The sequence below is a fragment of the Elaeis guineensis genome, chromosome 5 (assembly GCF_000442705.2).
Source record: "Elaeis guineensis isolate ETL-2024a chromosome 5, EG11, whole genome shotgun sequence".
NCBI classification, from domain to species: domain Eukaryota; kingdom Viridiplantae; phylum Streptophyta; class Magnoliopsida; order Arecales; family Arecaceae; genus Elaeis; species Elaeis guineensis.
In genome coordinates this window covers 33,240,275-33,260,548 of record NC_025997.2, presented here as the reverse complement: position 1 = coordinate 33,260,548, position 20,274 = coordinate 33,240,275, and the positions used below count along the sequence as shown (strand labels likewise).

The window sequence follows — 20,274 nt, the reverse complement described above, 5'->3', positions numbered from 1 at the left end:
TGATTAATTTTTGATTTGATTAAGATTTAATCGAAATCATTTATTACCTAATTGGATTAGATAATCTAATTGGGTCTAACCTAATTTGGTTGGGTCAAGAGCCTAATTAGAAATAAATTCAAATTCGAATTCAAATTGAACAAACACCTTGCGCCATCCTTCCTGCGCCCTTTCACTTCTTCACACGTGAAATTATTTTGTGCATGGAATCTCTTGCCCAAAAGGTGTTTGACGCCTTCTTCCGATCCTATTTGGATTGAGATTAGATTGGTTTAAGTTTGAGTTCAAAAGGTTTGAAATCGAACTTAAACCTAGAGTCCAAGATTGGATGGACTCTTCATTGCTGCCGACTATCTTTTTTCTCACGTGTAAATGATTTTTTGCATGAACCTTTTAAGCCAATCTGAGTGTTGTCACCCACTTTCTCTGAGTTCCTAAGATAGAGTTTAAGTTTGATTCAAAATAGAATTCAAATTTGATTTGAATTAATGATAAGATCAACCACCGTTTGAGCTTGAACCAAACAATCCAAATCTCTTCTTATGCGCCCCATTAGAGGTGATCTTAGGCATGAGAAACTTTAGAGAAGGCATGAGGAAAATCAGAGAGGGGGCGAGCTTCCCAACGTAAGAAATCGAGGAAGATTTTTCCTCTTGAGCATGAGATCTAGGGTGGGTCTAGGGTTTCCTATGCTCTAGTTATGTGAGAGAAAAACACAAGAAGAATCTTGTCTTCTTTCTTCCACACCACCTCCTCGAAAAATTCCATCTTCTAATCTGAAGGTGTCTAGACGATTTAAAAAAAAGAATCATCTTCAACCATCTAGAAACTTCTACGCGAGCTAGCACTCCTGAAATGGACAATCTATTCAGAGCTTCAAGTAGACTATCTGTAAAAGCCGAGCGTGCTGTATGACTACTTGACATCAGAAAAGATCTCGTATCACGTTCATCAACAGCGATGATCATCGATCTTTAGAAAAATAGTTTAAATCTAATCTAAAGCATGTGTAGGAGATTAAATTATTTAATCTATTATTTTTACTGTAAAAATTTTAAAAATATATACTTTGAACTCCCTACGTTTTCCCAACAAGCACATGTGTACATACTCAAACACATAGATATACATGCAAACATAAATACAAATAGATGCAGGAACATGCGTATAATTAACATACTGGCAAGCATGCATGAAGGAGCATGCACATGCACTCTCAAATGCAAAGAAGAAGAAGAAGAAGAAGAAAAAAAAAAAAAAGAAAAGAGAGAGAGAAATAACTCCCATTTGCATGCCTCCAAAGGCTGCATTGCACAAGGTTGGAATTCTCCCGACTTCACAAAAATGAGACGTTGGAACCCAGTCTAAGCTAAGGACTGTCCGAACAGCGGGGAGCCAGTTGTGTTTGATCAGTATGGAAAGAATCTTGTTAATTTTATTTTTCCCATGGACTATTCAATCACTTGACAAATCCCGAGGAGCCCACCCGCTTAATTTGATGGTCGTCCCTTTCAACTTCCAGACAATAAAATGCTGGTGATCAGATGGACATCCCAATCAAAGTCAGCCCATAATTGTTTTTAGCTTTGCAGCCAGACATCCACCAGCACACACCTTTATATGAGGGAAAATGTTACGGAGCGGGGCGCAACTCTGGCACCAAATATATTAATAATTAGTCTCATTTCCATCAATAATATGTGAAGTGACTTGCTACCATTTTGCATTATACACATATAGTACAAACATGTACATACCTATGTATATGCATACACCTCTAGTGAAATCACATAGCTAAACAAGGACTGCTTTAATTCCCTGCTGCACAACAACCATACATTCCCTTTCCAAATGATATCACAGCCATCCGTTCAAAACACCCAGAATCAAGGCCATAAATCCACAATGTGAACTTTACCAGATTTGCAAAGGCTATTAATTGCTGTACATGTAAACCAACATCATCACTACACCAAAATTTACCAAGCCCCTATAATTTGTAGGCTGTATTCACAAGGAAAATGTAGAGCCTAAATAGTTAGAGAAGTTTAGCAAGAACTATGGCGTGATCACTGTTAGCTCAGAGTCCAACTCCATGTCTCCTTTGGAGTCAGTTTGGTTGGGATGCAGAAGCTGCAGCAGGGTGAGCAAATATTGGTTTGATGTCTCTGCTCCGCACGTATGTCAGGAATTGCCCAGGCAGCTCTTCCAAGAGTGATTGAACGATGGAGATCTGTCTTCCTGTCACCAACAAATAGATTATCTCAGCTGGAGAACAAGAGAGAGCATATAGACGTAGGAACAAATAAAAATAAAAATAAAGCAGCTCCTTCTCGATTCCACTCTGTTTCTATTTTCTGCTTCAAAACACAGAAAAACAGCATCGGTATGAATAAAATGTCCGATCACTGAATTTTGTCTGTTTCTGAGAAACAGTTTCCAAAACAACTTACAGAAAATCAAGGTACTTGCACTTGTTTAGTTTTCAAAAAAGTGAAAACGATATACCAAAAGAAGGGCCACCAGATTTATTTCATGTTTCCAAAAATCACAACAGCTGTTATATCAAATTCAAAACTCTGGTAATATGATTTCAAATAGACAAAATAGAAGACAAAAAAATGAACAATGCAATTAAAGGAGACCTTATCTTTTGCCAATGGGACTCCAATAATAGCAACTTTAAACCTTCCATGCACTATTATTTCTTTCAGGGTTAGAGCCACATAGGGTTGAGGGGGAAAGTGCCCCCTCGCATAATGAAATTGTACATTAGCACCATAGTTTCAAGTACATATATGTTGTCGGAATCTAAACGGATGACCTCCCCTAGATCTTGTATAACTATTTTCCCAACCTCCTCCCCCCACCCCTCTTTCAAGATATATGATCTTCCTATTGTTGCCAAGCTCCTGAAAATTTTCTAGTCTTTCATTATTTACATGCCTTCTTATCTCCTAACAAGTAGTTTTTATATCTTTGTTTAAAAAGAAACATGCAGAAATCCCATTAAAACATAACTACCATGCCCATCTAAAAAACCCACAAATGTAAACTTCTTTTTATATGTTTATATATAAACTGCCATTTTAAGAACTTGATGGAAATACAGGACCATAGAACAGGTTAAAAGAAACATGTAGAAATCCCATTAAAACATAACTACCATGCACATCTAGAAAACCCATAAATGTATACTTCGTTTTATACTTTTATATATAAATTGCCCTTTTAAGAACTTGATGGAAATACGGGACCATAGTACAAGTTAAAAGAAAGAGATAAGATGCACAAAAGATTATTCCTCTAGAATTATCACCTTTCTCCATTTTCCTTCCAATTCTTCACATTAAATGCTTTAGTATTTCCATACATATTTAGTAATTGTGACATTGCTTTTAGTTTACCCCTAAAGGAGTATCTCTCTATTCTTATTGGACCTTACCATCAGAGCAAAATAGGTGACCTTCTGCTCCAAGGTCCCATGACTGATAAAGAAAAGAGGACATGGTTACTCACCCTGCATCTCCCACATGGGAACAAACTGTACAATATCGCGTGTAGCAATCCGTCCGGTGGAGCTTTCCAATCGCTTTCCATCATCGGCATCGAGGATCTATATACACAAAAAGGTCAAGATTGAATATTGATTACTTTTCAGAGTTTAGACTATTGGTCAGCTGAATAAATAAAACTGCAAGAAAACTGCATAATGTTAGACACCACTAAATGCCAGATGGAAAAGGAGCTTGAACTTTCCTAGCAGAAGGGACTTAAATGACAATATTTAAACTTCACTAACTATTCTTATGCAAAAGGCAACAGTTTTGGTATCAAGATAATGGAGAATGCTTGTTTTTGTACCTCCATTTGTTTGAAATCTGCACCTCCAACTCCAACAATAAGAATTGATAAGGGCAGATCTGATGCCTTAACTATAGCATCTTTGGTTTCAACAGCATCAGTTATTACTCCATCCTGAAAAGAAAGCAGAATGCTAATCAAGAAAAACAGACAAGAGAAAACAAAAATAGAACATGGCAATGAACCATTACCGTGATTATAAGCAAGACGAAGTATTTGTTGTGGCTATAGGATAGAGACTTGCTAGCAATTGCCGCAGCTTTGTTGATCACAGGCCCAAATAAAGTTGGTCCAGCAAGTATGACATTATGCAAGGCCATTGCATATGATGACATGATACCCTCTACTCCAACAACCTGTAGCAAGAAAAGAAAAAAATTGCCGATAAACCACCATTCCTGGTTGTCTCAAAACTAAACCAAAACTCAGGGAGCCCGATATTGCATTGTTTTGGTGGCTAGGCCAATTGTAAGTTTATAACACCATTTGTCCTGGTAAAGCAGGATAACATGATTTCTTTTTTCCCCCTTCATTTTTGTGTACAGTGGAGTGCCACCAAGCATTTCATCAAAATAGTGCAAGCCCTGTCAAACATCTATGGAAACTTCCTGGAGTTTCAAAAATGGAACAGCCTCCTAACACAACGGGTGCAAAAACTAGGCCATAACCCTGCTTACCAGGATAGTGTAATTTCAAAATTTCAGGTACCAAGAAACTATACATCTAGTTTCTTCAGACAGCCTGCATGAATTTGGCTCTAAGACCAGTTTAGGTATGAATCCAACTATTAAGTCAACGGAAAGCTCATGAGTACATAGAATACACCATAATATAACAAATCCTGACAAGAACATATAAATTGAATGCCACAATGATACTTTTACCTCTTTACCCAGATCCATCCCAGATGCAAGTCCAGAAAGCAGGTTGCAAACCTTTTTATACAACCAGATACTGTTATATTTGCTGGGCATATAACTTTTGATAATGGTTAGTTGTAAGTTTACAAGGGGTGAAGCGGTGACACTTGTACACTACTATATCTTTTAGGTAGATACATTTAAAACCTATCTATTAAATATTGGGAAGTCATATTTTGTACACTACCTACACACTATTAATATTCAATGGATTACTGCAAAGTTGCAATCTAGACTCCATCTAAAACTCAGAGTCACAGAATCTGCCTAAAACAATTTCAACCAAAATGTAATTTTCTTTTATGCCTTCTGAATTGAAATAAGTGTTCATCCAAATATCACTTTAATTATTTTTTACCATGCTTTATATTATTTTATGCATTTGCTAAGTACTTTTGCACATCAATGTTTTGCTTTGCAATCGACCTGTGGAACTTCTCTAGGGGAGATGTTATGTTTTTTTATTCTAGTTATGCTGTGAAAAATCACCAGTCATTTGTTATAGGCCTATATAAATTCTCATAAAAATGTTTGTTGGTAGATTTCTGAAACTATTATATCAGATGGCAAACTTTTGTGGTTGATATATGTATCCTCTATCACACTTTTTCTTCAATTCTCACTAGATTTCTTGTTCTTCTCCATCAGAATGCTGATTTTCTATCCTTTGACATGGTCTTCATGCTTATATTGGTGTTCAGTGCCTTGCACATTGTTTGTTAACTTTCAACTAGATATATTAATTAATTTAATTTAATGTCCTAATAAGAATAGCATAGTCATTTAATGTCCTCAAATGACAGAGTGCTGCCTGAATAATATCATTAAGTTGTCCGGCATTAGCAATCTAATCATGAGCTTTTAGTGCTTACATTGTTGACGAAGACACACATATATTCAACTTGCATGTCATGTATTTTGCAGTATCAGATTTTGGAACACATTGGATAAGGCTAGGATACATGTCCCATATTTAAGCATTTTCTTGTGTATTTCTTTCAATGGAAAAAAAAGGTTCCTGATATGCCTGGGATACTTCCCGGATACCCCCAGGGATGTTGGTGAGGGTTTTCTTCTTTCTCTTGCATGAATGGTGACCTTTTAATGATATAAACAATGGCTGCCAATTTTACAGTCTATGATGCTGATTCTATTGAATGGAGTATGGTCTGTGGGTTATGGATTTAAATGATCATTTAATCACTAAATGAAGTTATAAATGTTGATGTTCTTGTATGGAGTATAGGCTATGTTACTGTGATTAACCATTATGTTTTATGGATAAGGTCATATCATATTATACATGTTTTTTCATGTACATTTTTTTGCAGAAGAAGCCATATCAGCACATCCGTATCATGTAGTATCCTATATCATGTCCTATCCATGCTTCATAGCTGTTAGATCTAGATACTGCAAGGGTAGTGAAACATACCACATATTTTAGCAATGCAATCCGAATGATAAGCATATCTCCCATACTTCAGGTTTCCAAAGAGTTTTTATGATATCAAGCTTTGACCTAGGGTTTAATGGTCATGAAACTCAAGAAGCATAGAGAGATGCATTATTTTCATGATTGATATGAATTAGTAATTCAGTCACTAGAAATCAGAGAAATAAACAACAAAAATACAAAGTATGCCAATCATTGACAAATTTTGTAAAAGGAAAAATAAATATGTAAAACGACAACAATCTAGTTACCACTATATGAGCTATTTTTCTAGAAGGCTAATCATTACATCAAGAAAAGACAAAATATCAGAAGAACAGAAAGTGGTGTTATGATAAGCACAAGTTGGAGAAAACTGAATTCAACTTACCTCACACTCATCAAGACTTCCATTCAAGTTAAAACAATGAGATACAGACCCATCACTCATCCTTCCTCCAAAACCCCATGCAGGAAAGCGCTTATCAGTGTCATAGAATTGCAAAACTTCTCCAACCCCCACTATAGCCTGTTTAAAAATATATATATATATATATATATAAAAAGCCTAGAACCTTAATAGAGGACGCCTTAAAGAAAACTCACTAGAAGTGCAAAATGATTTTTTTTCCTTTACCTGTTGATATGAATTCAATCGGCCAGAAGGATCAATATAATGCAAGGAATCAGGTGATCGAGGATTTCCATTTGAAGCTGAACAAACAACAATCTTAGCAACAAGCAAAGAATAAAGTATGTAATACCAAATACAATTATGCAAGTAATAGTACAGCACCTGTAAAATCTATAGCAACCATGAAATTAAGCTCAAATCCATTGGAAATATAATCCAAGAAACTATATTGAATTTTTTCACAGAACTTATCCACAAACAGCTGTCCCTTCAGCATCTGAAACATAATAAAATATGTACCTCAAAAAAAAAACATAATAAATTAAATGAATGCCAGTTAATAAGCATTTATATATGAAACCAGCAAAATTTTTGTAAAGCAGATACTAATCACCTTTTTATGACCCTGACGGACAGAAGATGGAACATAAAAGTGTGCTCCAATCTTTTCCCTGCTAAGTTTTTCAAGTTCTGCCATGCTTCCTTGAAGTTCTCTGTTGGAAGACTTGATACGTAAATAACTAGCAAATCTCAAATCAGGATCAGAGTAAAATGCAAACAACTGCCAATCATTTATCACAAGCCATACCCTAAAAGTGCATGCTTGCCATTGGCATTGAAATCAAAACACTCGATAATCAATGGATTCTCCTGCAAGCAACCAAAGATTAGTAACCAAAGCCATAAGCATGCCCACAATAAATCGATGTTATTTTGCACAGTATTGATAGTCTAATAGATACGCCAAGCTTGCCTTGCTTCCAAATTGCTGCATAGTCAGTGTTATAGGCTTCCACACTGGGTTCAAGTTGTTATTGACTACCTCCGTTTTGCATACAGGAATCGAAATTCCACTCTCCACAACTCTGGATATTCTTATGAAAGGATCCTAGAAAATAAAGAAATAATCAAAATGGATATTCCAAATATAACTTAAACTAGGATGAAGAAAGGAGCCTTATGATACATACACTTTTGGAGAACACATCCTTATTTTCCAGGTGACAGCAGCGTACTATCATCTCCACTGCTGTCCTTGAAGCCACTGTTTCTTCTGCATGGACAGTTATTGTCCCTAAATGAACAGCAGGTGGGCTATTCCGGTATTTTAGTTTAAGTGTCAAACTTCGTTCATGTTTGGTCACTATCTATCAAAAGAAAAAGAAATAACACAGACACTATGAGTATACACATTCTATGAGATATTACAGAAATGAAGTAGCTTACCATATGTAATGTACATACAACTTCAGTAACATAAAGACACTTTATATTTCATACTTTACAGTTTGTTCCAAACATAAAATCTACATCAATAATGTCACGATTTAGCTACTATCCATATAGTATTAAAACAAATGAATCTGAGCATTGAAATGAAAGTCTCAGCAGAAGTTAGGTTCCATATGCATATGGGATGTTTTGTCAATAGCTTACTGTCCATGTTCAAAAAATACAATCAAAACACAGTTCCCCTAAGAGAGATTGTATAACCTCTGACAGAGCACAAGAAGCTTCTCCAAGATAGTCTTGCTCATTCAACTTCAGCATCTGCAGAACATCAGCAGCTAGTGAATTTCTGAATTCAGGTGAAGAATAAATAAACTTTATTTAATGTAAAAAAAATATGATTCATAATTGTACATTGTGATAGAAAATTTACTCATGAAAGTTAAGGCATGGGTACCATTAGCTGGCTTTCAAAGTCAAACTAAAAATTGTCATCTTAGAGCTCTTCAACTAGGAACTATAAACTAGTTAGGAGGCATAGAAAAATGTAGACAAACTGAATTCCAAATAGCCAATTATTTTTGTATTTCGGCTGAACTAATTGTCAGGTCCTGCTAAATAACAATTACACAGTTCTCTCACTTCTATCTGATAAGTTCTAGTAGATTCAACCTCAAAGTTTCATGTATAGAAAAGGAAACAATGTGGCAACCCATCTCTCTCCCTCAGATCTATTTGTCAATATTTGTGCATTTGTACACATCAGTGTTTCAAAAGACGATTACAATGTGTGGGCAGCAAATGGATCAAACCATAATTAGGTAGCAGGCAAATGCTCAGGTGTTTTTTTTTTAAAAAAAGGTTAAAAATTTCATATATATGTTTTTGTGTGTGCGTATTACCTAACATGTTAATTAAGAAATTATTTTTTCCAATTAAATATCACGATTCCTTTGTAATTTATGTAATGTTTTGGGATCACCTAACACATCAATATATGGTATGCTAATATATGATATGCTGATTTCAGCCGAACCACTCGGTTCACCCTAGATTGTATTGTACCAGTGCAAGGCTGGATCGCTTTGGCATGGTTGCTAGCTTCAACTGAAAATCCAAAAAAAAAAAAAAAAGAACAGCAAAGTCGGCAATAGCGTTGCTGACTTCATCCAATAAAACCAAAAAATACGAAACAAAGACCGAAACCTCTATTTCGATTGGGAGGAGGGCAGAGCCTCTCCTCTGGCCTTCCACCAGCCTCGACAATGGTGCAGTGGCCTTCCCTCTCTCTCCCCCTCTCCTTCCCTCCTTCTACCCTCCTTTGGCTTCTAACAAGCTTGGCAGCAGTGCAATGACCTCGACTGTTCTCTGGTAGCCTCAAGAAGCCCTCTCTCCATCCCCCTCTCTTCTTCTCCTCCTGCTCCTCCTCCTCCTCCTCTCTCTCTCTTCCTCTCTTCTCCTTCTCCACCTCCTCACCAGTTTCTCATTTTGATTACTAGAACCCTTTCAGTCTACCACCGGCATGACTTAGTATGCCCCAAACTGGGTGGTTTGGGATGGTTCCCCAAGCCCTGTTCAGAACTATGACATTCTCAATAATTTAGTGATGCAATGATCATGTCGGTCTCAACAAAATGGCAATTGTACCAACAATTGTTAAAGTTGTGAAAGGCAAATGACAGCAATATTCTATTCTAAATATATAAGTAAAGCAGTAGGAAAACTGAAGAACACATAAGCTGAAAAAGGAAACGAAACAAAGGAAGCATTTCATTAAGTATAACCCTCGTATGAATGTTGAAAAGACTAATCAGTTGATATAGTTGCTGGGGAAGTCCAGATCAGATTGTCCTTGTCCAGCACAATACTAAATGATCAAAGTCTGAAATTTCTCCAACAGATTTAAGTAGGTAATAGCATTGTCAAAAAAAGAAAAGAAAAGAAAAGAAAAGAGGAACATGGAGATGAATTCTAGAAAAGCATGTAATAAATAATTTGCATTATTTCATGAATTTACTAAATTGAGGTCCTCATATTAAATCTTTCTAATCAAGAAGACATCAAATTACAATTATTTTGGATCTTAATTCTTTTGAAGATTCAGATAATCAAGTCTGAATGACAATAATATTGATCTGGATGTAATAAGCCCTATGGAAAGCATGGATCAACTACTAAAACTAGTGTTCATCAGTCAGTTAATTAACTAATGCTCTGTCAAATCCAGTCGAAGACCTCCTAGCTCCAATTAGGGGCTAACCACAAAAATCTATACCATGAGTCTGCAGGAAACCCAGCAGAATGGAACAGCAAGAAATGCTTTCCAAGATCAAATATACAAAACTAGTGGTAATCCATATTTCTATAGAAAATGCATGATAACAAGGGGTGAGGATTATTCTCACACATTTCAGCAAGAGAAAACTTCACACAGTATAGTCCCTGATAGCATGTTACAAAAACCAGGAGTACCATCTAATCACCACGGTAGGGAGAAAAGAAAGTCAAATACCTTAACAGATGTGTTATGATACTTGGTATCAATGTCATAAACTCGAAACCTGATATATGAAATAATATATCAGTATAAGACTATGTAACATCTGCAACAATGTAGAGGATTTTGATAAGCTTACACCAATGGCTGGACCATCTCAAAATGATAGTTGATGGTAAATTTTGTGATCCAAGCAGGATTTAATGTATTCATTATTACTTCTGTCCGTCCAAGTTCTTCAAGCATTCCATCTAGTTTCTTTGCATAGATTACTGCCATAGGATCACTCTACAAAAGCCAAAGAGAATATATAAATGGAAATAGGAAGACCATGAAGCATAGCAGGCAAAATTCCAAAATTATCAATCAACTCAAACAACATCTAGAAGAAGTTTTTCTAAACAAATCATTCAAGTTAGACTGATTTGTAATTTTTTAAAATTAATATTCAGGATGGCATAGATTCATTGATTTAGTTACTTTTTCCCACAAAGTTAGAAATGTAACTATGGTATAAACAACAAAAGCAGCAACGTCATCTGCCACACAGATATGGCTCTCTAGCCTGTATGACAAGTTCACATAACTTACAAAAGAAGAAATAAAAGTTTCTTGCAACACAAATTCCAGATAGAGAAGAAGCAATAATTAAATTGAATTGCAATCCAATTATTTGATAGGTTTTGTACAAAAATTCAAGCCCTAATCACGAAGTGTGTGTGTTAATTTTATTAAAAATTCACTTTTTCTTTAACCAGTTTATCTCAATTCTCAATGTTTGAATAAAGTATCAGACAGCAATTACTTCTCGACAAAATTTCTACACATTGTTGGCTCACATTCTTGGGCATACGCATCCTAGACCACAGCATAACATGGATACGCATGTGTAGATGCTACAACATGAACAAATGCAACCCAAATATCATTAAGGATCAAGATTCTCTCCGGTCCCAACATGGACTGGAGAGGGTCTTTCTTGCAAATCGCTTCTGTCCATGATTGGCGCAAAGGCCATGATTGGATGGGGCCCACCACATTTGATGAGATATGCTTCCCCCTGTGCCAGTGTGTGCTCCATACAATCGCAGCCATCGCACCAAACATGGAAAGTTGTGATTGGAAGGCATGCCCTCACCAATCATTAGTGCATCAAGTTGTACTTTAAAAAGGCGGGTAATGAAAGCCACATTATCAGCCAAGAGCATCTTCCACTAATATAGCCACCTAGAAACAATATGAATGGTCCTCACTATTGATGTGGGATCAGTGCAAAAGGAAGAAATCTTTAAATGCAGGAATTGTCTTTAACAAACATTCATTTAACTTGAAGAAATGACCAGTAACATATATTTAAAGAATTTACACTACAGCTGGAACTAAAGAATTGTTGTATAAGCTCCATGCAACTCAATTAACTTAACAAGTTCAGTTACTAGCAGCCAGAGAGGCACTAGATGAAGCAAACAAAAACAAAAGAAAGCTCAATGAACCTGCAAGTTGTCAAAAGACCATCTGGAACTAAATATGACAAGATTGTCTATGCATCGCCATGAGGAAGAGCACCAGAACAATACATACTAACCAAGAAGCATGGTTTAGTAACTAATATTTACCATAAAAACAAGATGTTCTCATAGTGCAATATATGCAATCAAACATTTGAGAAGCATACCTTTGAAAGTACATCAAGATCGAGCAACTTCGAGGCTGATAGCGATAACTAGAAAACAAATAAGAAAGAAAATAAATGATGCAAGGAGCAATCATTAAGGGCAAATACCAAATCGAATTCAGCAGTGGTACCAATAAAAAATTTATGATTTGATCATATAATAAAAAAATGTAACAAAAAGTTTGGTTGGCAATTTACTACAAAGATAAATGATGATTAATGTCCCATTAGCTATCACATTGCCCTAATGATTTGCAAAATTTGGCAACAATAATGCTAAAGGTACCTTTGCACCACAGGTCCAATGTAATGGTTGTATGCTTAATCGCTTTAAATTAATCTATCTATCAAAGTCCCCAGCAACTTTTTCACAAAGAGTTAGAGAATCATGGTTAATTATGTAGGAAATTAATATCGTTCATTCTGGTTGAGTGGTGATCTATCTTGTTCATATGTCATATTTAATTTCATCAAACATAAGACTTGGTGTTAGAAGGATGCCAAATGTTAAGCAAATTGAAGCTACAAAATGAATCACAAACAATGATGAGGAGAGCTTATATGAAAAAGATAGGATGATGCTAGCTGTTTACTCAACAACAGAAAGAACAGGTGCATCTGAACTATTGCCAATCATATGTATCTTTTATCCAAAAAAATATTTGATGGTCATAACTTACAGAGAAATTGAACTAAGAATTTCAATCACCCCTGATCAATGTTTCGAAAGGTAACTGCCTTCATTGCCTCGTGTAGGTGCGACAAAATGGGTCTCCCAAAGAAATTTAGAAATAAGAGCCCTTAGGATGTGGGTATAGGTGAAATTTCCTCTGAGATTCTAAAGTGGGCACAGCATCCTCCTTAGAAGTTTCTTGCTACTGAGGATCTAGAAGTTTCTTGCTACTGAGGATCCACCATCTAAGCAAATATCTTTTTTTTTTATTATCATTATTTTTCTTTTCTTTTCTTTTTTTTTTTTTTTGCTTACAGGATCTTGACTGTAGAAATGCAAGGGATGCACCAAGGTGCATCTTATTCAATGCAAAATTGAAATTATGAAGAAAAACTTATAGCAAAAGTTCTCAAATGAGTCAAGCAAGGCAAAGTATGTAAAAGCAGATTTTGACAAATGAAAATAAGATATAGTTTTCAAAACATTACCTCAAATTTTGAAAAGCAAATAAATCACACCAGCTCATGTTCCCCATGCATCCATTAAGATATCAGTGAGACAATGTAGTCTCAACCCATTGCACGCTTCTCAAGAATTCTCCAACCTCAACTTTGCCAATCTTTCAAACTTCTCCCTAGGCCCCTTGCAGTTTACCAAAATTATTTACCATCTTCACACTTTACCATGCTGTCTACTTTCTAATTAGTAAATTAGGAAACTTTATTCCGAAATTATCTTTTAAATTAACTTTCTTGACTAAAGTAAAAGTTGCTTCTTCTCAATCCTTTCTATACGACCTCTTTTCTTAGTATTTATTTCTCTGAGTGTCGGAAGCTGTAAACTTTATTTTCTTCTTTCCGAATTTGTGAAAGTTCATTGTTCAAAGGTCAGGTGGAGGAAAGTTAAGGAGAATTAAACAATCAAAAAGAAAAGGTATAACAGTGAACACTGAACAGTGTGTATTCATTAGCATGTTTAATTACTAACAAAATATAACATATTACTAACAAACTATAACGTATTGTCTATAACCGACAGTAAACCATCTTAAAAGAATCCTTTCTTCATTGAGCTCAAAACAAAGTCAAGATGGCAAGCTGCACATAACAATCCATTAAATAAAACTTCCATCATGAGCAACATAGAGTTTTTTCTATTCCTTAAAAATCAGATCATAATCGATGGTGTGTCGGAGAGAGGCTTAGCAAAAACTAATGCCCCAAACAACCCGATTCACCAATCTTTGACCAAGGACATCAAACAATATCCCTTAAGCATACTCCACCTCCCTGACTGTATGTAAGCTTTGCGGCCTCTATGCAGCATGCTCACAACAAGCATGACATAAAAATTTAAATTTTTAACTTTTGTCTTTTTTAAACATAAGCATTGTTTATGCACACCTACAGAATAATCACTGCACTTATCATAAGAGAAACCTCACAGCAACTAGCATAGAGGATGTGATCCACAAAATCCTAGTTATAATGACATGGTGGGACCTTGACATGTATTCGACAAACTAACAGGTCAACCAATTCAAGTTTCGTAACCTATGTCAACCCTCTAATGGCCTGAAAGATTATATTTTGTATAATTTACATGGTGGGATTTCGACATGCATCTGCTATAGGAAGAAGCAATCAGATTCCAGCTTCATATCCTTAGTCAAGCCTCTAACAGCCCAAAAGATTCTTCTTTTTTTTTTTCACTACACCAGCAATAATAACAAAGGCAGCAATTTATCTCTAGTTCTGTACTTCAACATCCATCCAGGTAGACACCCTTTGTGAACGACGTGGAGAACCCTCAAACCACAAACTTCAGATAAGAACCAATTCAGCTTTCGACGTCTCAAACACCATTTGCTTCGAGGCACGCGTTCATGTCCTATAGATTGACTAATTCTACCAGCCCACAACATCCTAATCAACAATCGGTCACATACACAAACATGTGGCCCCACAGAGAAAATATTCCATAAAGAATTGACTTTGGCTTATAAAGATCGATACACTGGCTAGAATCTAGAAAATTTTTAAAAAGCAAGGGTTTTTTGGCTGCTTGCCTCGAGGGGAATGTAGAGGCCGCGGAGGCCGTGGGTATGAAGGAAGTGGTCTACGGCGTCGTTCAGCTCCTGCTGCGCCGCCTCCAGCGGCGGTCCGGCGAGGCCGCCGCGGGAACCGACGCCGACCGCCGCCTGGCCACCGTTCACGTCCGAGAAGCACCCGCCCATGCCGTCCTCTCTCGCAGGTCGATTTCGTTGTTTGATCCTTGAGGGGTTCCCGTTTTCTTATATACTTGGGATTTCAGAAATACTCTCCGAATACGTTGGATTTGCGAGGCGAGAGCAACGAACATACGAGGAAACATGCATCTCCGAGTGATAGAATAAGAACGACGCGGTGGAAGAGATTTTGTATTTTTTTTTTCCTTTTTTTTTCCCTTGGGGAGAAGGGGATGGGAGCCGGGTAGGGAAGGAAATCTCTGAGTTTGGTATATGACCGGGCTTCGAGTTGTTTTGGGAATAGGGTCAACGAAAAGGCGGGGAGGGTTTGGTGTATTATTAGCGAGTTGGTTGGAAGCATTGGGGAGGAAGGGAAGACATTTTTTTCATGACAAGCACCGGGACCAGGGAAGTCAATTTATTAACTTCCTTTTATCGAATCCTGACGCGTTCGATTCGTGACTGAAGAGGAAATAGCTGGATTCAGATATTTTTAGAAAAGATATTTTTTGGAAAACCGAAAGTAAATAAGGATGATAATATTAACAAATCCATGGGATATTTCAATGAATTTTATCCAGTCAGATTACAATCTGAGTTAAATATAGATTTTAAAAAAAAAATTCAAAATATTTCCATCACATATATGGATAATAATATATTCCATCTCAAATTCGATCTGCTATAATATAAATTTATATTTTTTTTCAAAATTATAATTATTTTATAATATTTACATATATCCGACGTAATCCAATCCAAGACGAGTACGAGGGTATGGATATATAATTTTTAATTATAGAATAGGTATAGATATTGGCTAACCCGATCTATTACCATCTTTAATAGTAAATTAGTTAGAATGCAATTTGAATATTGGGAGGAGAATTGAAATTGAATTTTAACAAGAGCTGATAATGTACCAAACCTTAGGTCTGGACTATACCTATTTAAAATCTGATATTTTCTATGCCCAATCTTGGCTCATGATCAACTTTAATTTTAACTAAACATATGCTCATATAAATCCTCATATATTTTTTCTTTATTTAAGTTTCGACATTATTGCCAAGCTAGAGACCCAAATTCAATCACAAATTTCAAGATTGACCTTTCCCAAAAAAGCTCGTGCTTCGGCGCCCTTGCACATATGGGCCATGGGCCAAGTTTGTTTTATTTATTTTTTGGTAAGAGGGCCAAGTTTGTTTAATACCATCTTATTTGTAATAATTTAGTACCACATCTAAAAAAAACTAATGAAAAGATGTTATTTGGGTTCTTAAGCACTATATAAATACCCAAGATCTTCTATATGAGATCAATTATATGTTATGTTGAGGTCATGATAGGAAAAATGGATAGCTTTCATCCATCATTTAATTCAGTAATCCTATACTTTGTTGGGGTCACGAGAAGGAGAATAGAAGGAATTGGAAGGATAGATGATCTCTGTTCACTGTTTAATTTAAAAATCTAAGAAAAAATAGATTAAAATAAAGGATTGTTCATCTATTCAGCCCCACCAATTTACATCCTTGCAAATTTGGACGATGCAAGAAAAGATAGATAAAGCATATGAGAAATGAATTTCTGTGCTGATAAAATTATCTCTTATTAACTTTTTGATAAAATGTCAATACTCCTTCACTTTTTAATTCATTTTATTTATATGTATTTTTATTTTACCTATACTATTTACTCTATATTATTATATTTTATTATTAATTATCTTAATTTTAGCATATAATGTTTATAATTATAAGTAAATAATTAGAATTATCTTCTATTTTTTATTTATATTCATTATTTTTTCAATTAACTATTTGTATACAATTAATTAACTATTTAAAGTAAATTATAAATAAAATAATTATTTATATAATAAAAATATAAATAAATTTATTCATATATCATTAACTTATAAAATTATTTATTAAATTAAATTAACTTAAAATATTTATATATTCTTATATAATTATAAATTATAAAGATTATAAGTTTATATATTGCTCTACTTCTTTAGTATAAATAAGTATTACAAATTGATAATAATAATACTTTTTTATCAAAGGGTAGCTCTAGTGTTGGAACTGGGCTTGAGCCGGTCTGATTTCGGATCAAACTTTGAGTTAAGCTCAAAACAGTTCAGATCGAGCTTGGACTTAATTATAAAGTTCGTTTATATTTCAGACCGAGCTCGGATATACGTTTGGTCCAACTCGGGTCCGGCCTGGTCTCGAGCCCCAAGTCCAGCCTGATTGGGCGTCGGGCTCGAGCCTGAAGTCCAGTCCGATTAAGAGGCAATTCTTACGGTGAACAACACACCGCGTTACCCCTTGTGTTTTACAAATTCTCGATTGTGTGCTATCCATCATGCATATGCTCTGAGATTTGTCCTGGTTCACGCGGACCTGGTGCTGTGGTGCGCTCCTTTCTTGCGAGTCGTAGCCCTATGAGAGGTTTCTCTCTCTAGGCCTCCTCCTCCACCACCTTTCGCACGGCGGCGGTGACCTCCAACTAGTCTACCAGAGGCAGAGGCTCTCCCGCCAATTTCTGGAATGCCTTCCTCTCTCAATCTCCCTCTTGCTTCTCTTCCTGCACCGCCGATGAAGATCAGGGCGGAGTATGCGATGGCGGTGGTGGCAATCATCATGAATGCACAGTCGCTGGTGGAGCAGGTGCAGAAGATTGGGATGCTCGAGGAGGATGGGTGTGGGTGGGTGCTCCAACAGCAATATGTGGATGCTACAGCGGTCGTGGGGGCATGGTTGGGGGGATCGACATGGGTGATGGCTGATGAAGGGGACATGAAGGAGGGGGTTGGCACGACGGTGGTCGTCAGAGAGGGATGGGCGCTTCGACGGCAGTGGATGGATGTGACATTGGCTGTGTAGGCGCAGCTGGAGAGATCGATATGGGTGGCGGCTGATTGAGGGGGCATGGAGGAGGGTGTCTGCGCAGCAACGGTCATCGAAAAGGGACTTGAGGTGGAGCCTGAAGGAGCGCCCAACAATTGCTGATAGAGCCGGGGGCAGTGTGGACGGCAATACCGGCGAGCTTCGAGTGGAGCTCAGCAAAGCTAAGGAACAGTGTTGGGTTGGCCCAATCAGACTTGAGCTGATTTTTTTCCAAAATAACCGAGCCTAAGCCCGGCCTAAAGCTCAAAAAATTTTTCTTGGCTGAGCTCGGGCAGGGGTATGGCCACGACCCAGCTCGACCCAGTTCTAGCTCTAGTCACTCAGTAAAATATCATATAAATATCATCTATCCTTTCTTTTATTCCTTTTATACCAAATAGAGAAGAGAATCATTTATATCTATTATTTTATATTTCACCAAATATATGAGAAGATGGATGAAGATTCATCAATCCTTTCTCTCATTTATCTTTCTTTTTCTATCCATTTTCTCCAATCCATCCTTCATACCAAACAGAAGATAAATGTCTAGAAAGATAGATGAAAAAGAGAAATTGCTCATCCATTATGGTCCATCAATTTATATCCTCCAAAATAGGAAGACACAAAGAAAGATGGATGGAGCATGTGAAGAGTAAGTTTCTATATTGATAAAATTATCCCTAATTAATCTTTTGACAAAATTGAACACTTCTTTACTTTTTATTTATTTTATTTATATATTTTTATTTTACCTATATTATTAACCCTATGCTACTAAATTTTATTATTAATAATTTTAATTTTAATATATAATTTTCATAATTATAAGCAAAGCATTAGAGTTATCTTCTACTTTCGCTTTATATTTACTATTTTTTAGTTAACTTTTTATATAAAACTAATTTACTATTTAAGTTAAATTATAGAATTATTTATTTAATAAAATTATAATTACATATTTATATAAATTTTTATATAATTATAAATTATAAAGATTATAATTTTATATATTATTATATTTTTTAATATAAATAAGTGTTATAAATTAATAATAATATTTTTTTTATTATAAGGTAGTTTAGCAAACATATTATGTAAATATCATAATTCTTCTTTTATATTCTTTCTATACCAAATAAAGAAGAAAATCATTCATATCTATTCTTTTATATTTTACCAAACATATCAAAGAATAGATGGAAAACACATCCCTCCTTCCTCCTAATCCATCTTTCCTCTCTTATCCCTCCTTCCTCCAATCCATCCTTCGAACCAAACAGAGGATAAATCATTCCTGTAGGGGGATAAATCATTCTTGTAGGGCTAAAATTGGATCGGATACGTATAAATTACTAGCATATCCATATCTATATTTGTTTTGTCTAACGAATATAAATATAAATACAAATATTATTCGAATGCAAAAATTTATATCCATATTTATTTTAAATGAATATGTATACAATTCAAATACTGTAAATATGAATACAATTACAGATATAATTACGAATATAACTTAGATAATTAAATTTTATGACTATAGAATCACTATAAAAAAATAAAATATTAGCGACGGTTAAATACCATCGCTAATAGTCATTTTGCTGTTGCTAAAAATCCGATGAGATTACAATTAGCGATGGCACACCATCACTAAAAATTCGATGGAAATAACCTCATCACTAATTATCATTATTAGCAATGACAAATCTACCATTGTTAATAATGATAATTAGTAACGATATTAGCAATAAAAAGCTATCACTAATAATTTTTATTTTTTTTAATTAAAGTTTTAAAAAATTATTAGCGATGGCCATTATCGTCGCTACTGCAATTGCTAATAATTTTTTTAATTTTTTAATAAAAATTTTAAAAAATTATTAGTGATGACATCTGTGTTGCTAATACCGTCACTAATAGTTTTAATTTTTTTTAAAAAAATTATAATTAAATAATTTAAAATCTATTTTAATCACATTAATAAGCAATAATATTTTTTAAAATTTATTATAAATAAAATAATAATTATTTAATATAATAAAAAATATAAAATTAATTATATTATATTAAAAATATAAATTATATAATTTTATAAATTTATACTATTTTACAAGTATCAAAATTATATACATATCAAAAAAAAAATCATGTAAGATCTTCCTCATCGTTCTCCTCATCCTCCTTCTGCTTTTATACATCCTCTTTAGTAGCTGATG

The 20,274-nt window shown here is 35.1% G+C and overlaps 1 protein-coding gene across 2 annotated transcripts; it reads right to left on the bottom strand.

Annotated features, from left to right (window-relative positions):
• Positions 1-1,895: 1,895 nt before the first annotated feature.
• On the bottom strand, positions 1,896-15,386 carry LOC105045310 (protein BONZAI 3). Of its 2 annotated transcripts, XM_010923545.4 has the most exons (16): positions 14,997-15,386; positions 12,256-12,303; positions 10,720-10,868; positions 10,596-10,644; positions 8,348-8,404; positions 7,825-8,001; positions 7,608-7,742; positions 7,443-7,504; positions 7,248-7,347; positions 7,016-7,130; positions 6,857-6,933; positions 6,611-6,748; positions 4,056-4,220; positions 3,865-3,978; positions 3,520-3,616; positions 1,896-2,241 (listed from the first exon to the last, which is right to left on the bottom strand). In XM_010923545.4, the coding sequence occupies exons 1-16, from the start codon at positions 15,162-15,164 to the stop codon at positions 2,111-2,113; spliced, it is 1,782 nt and encodes a 593-aa protein (XP_010921847.1). In that variant the 5' UTR covers positions 15,165-15,386; the 3' UTR covers positions 1,896-2,110. The 2 variants fall into 2 exon arrangements, with proteins under 2 accessions (XP_010921847.1, XP_073113970.1); XM_073257869.1 differs by lacking the exons at positions 6,611-6,748; positions 6,857-6,933; positions 7,016-7,130.
• Between the last annotated feature and the right edge of the window lie 4,888 nt (positions 15,387-20,274).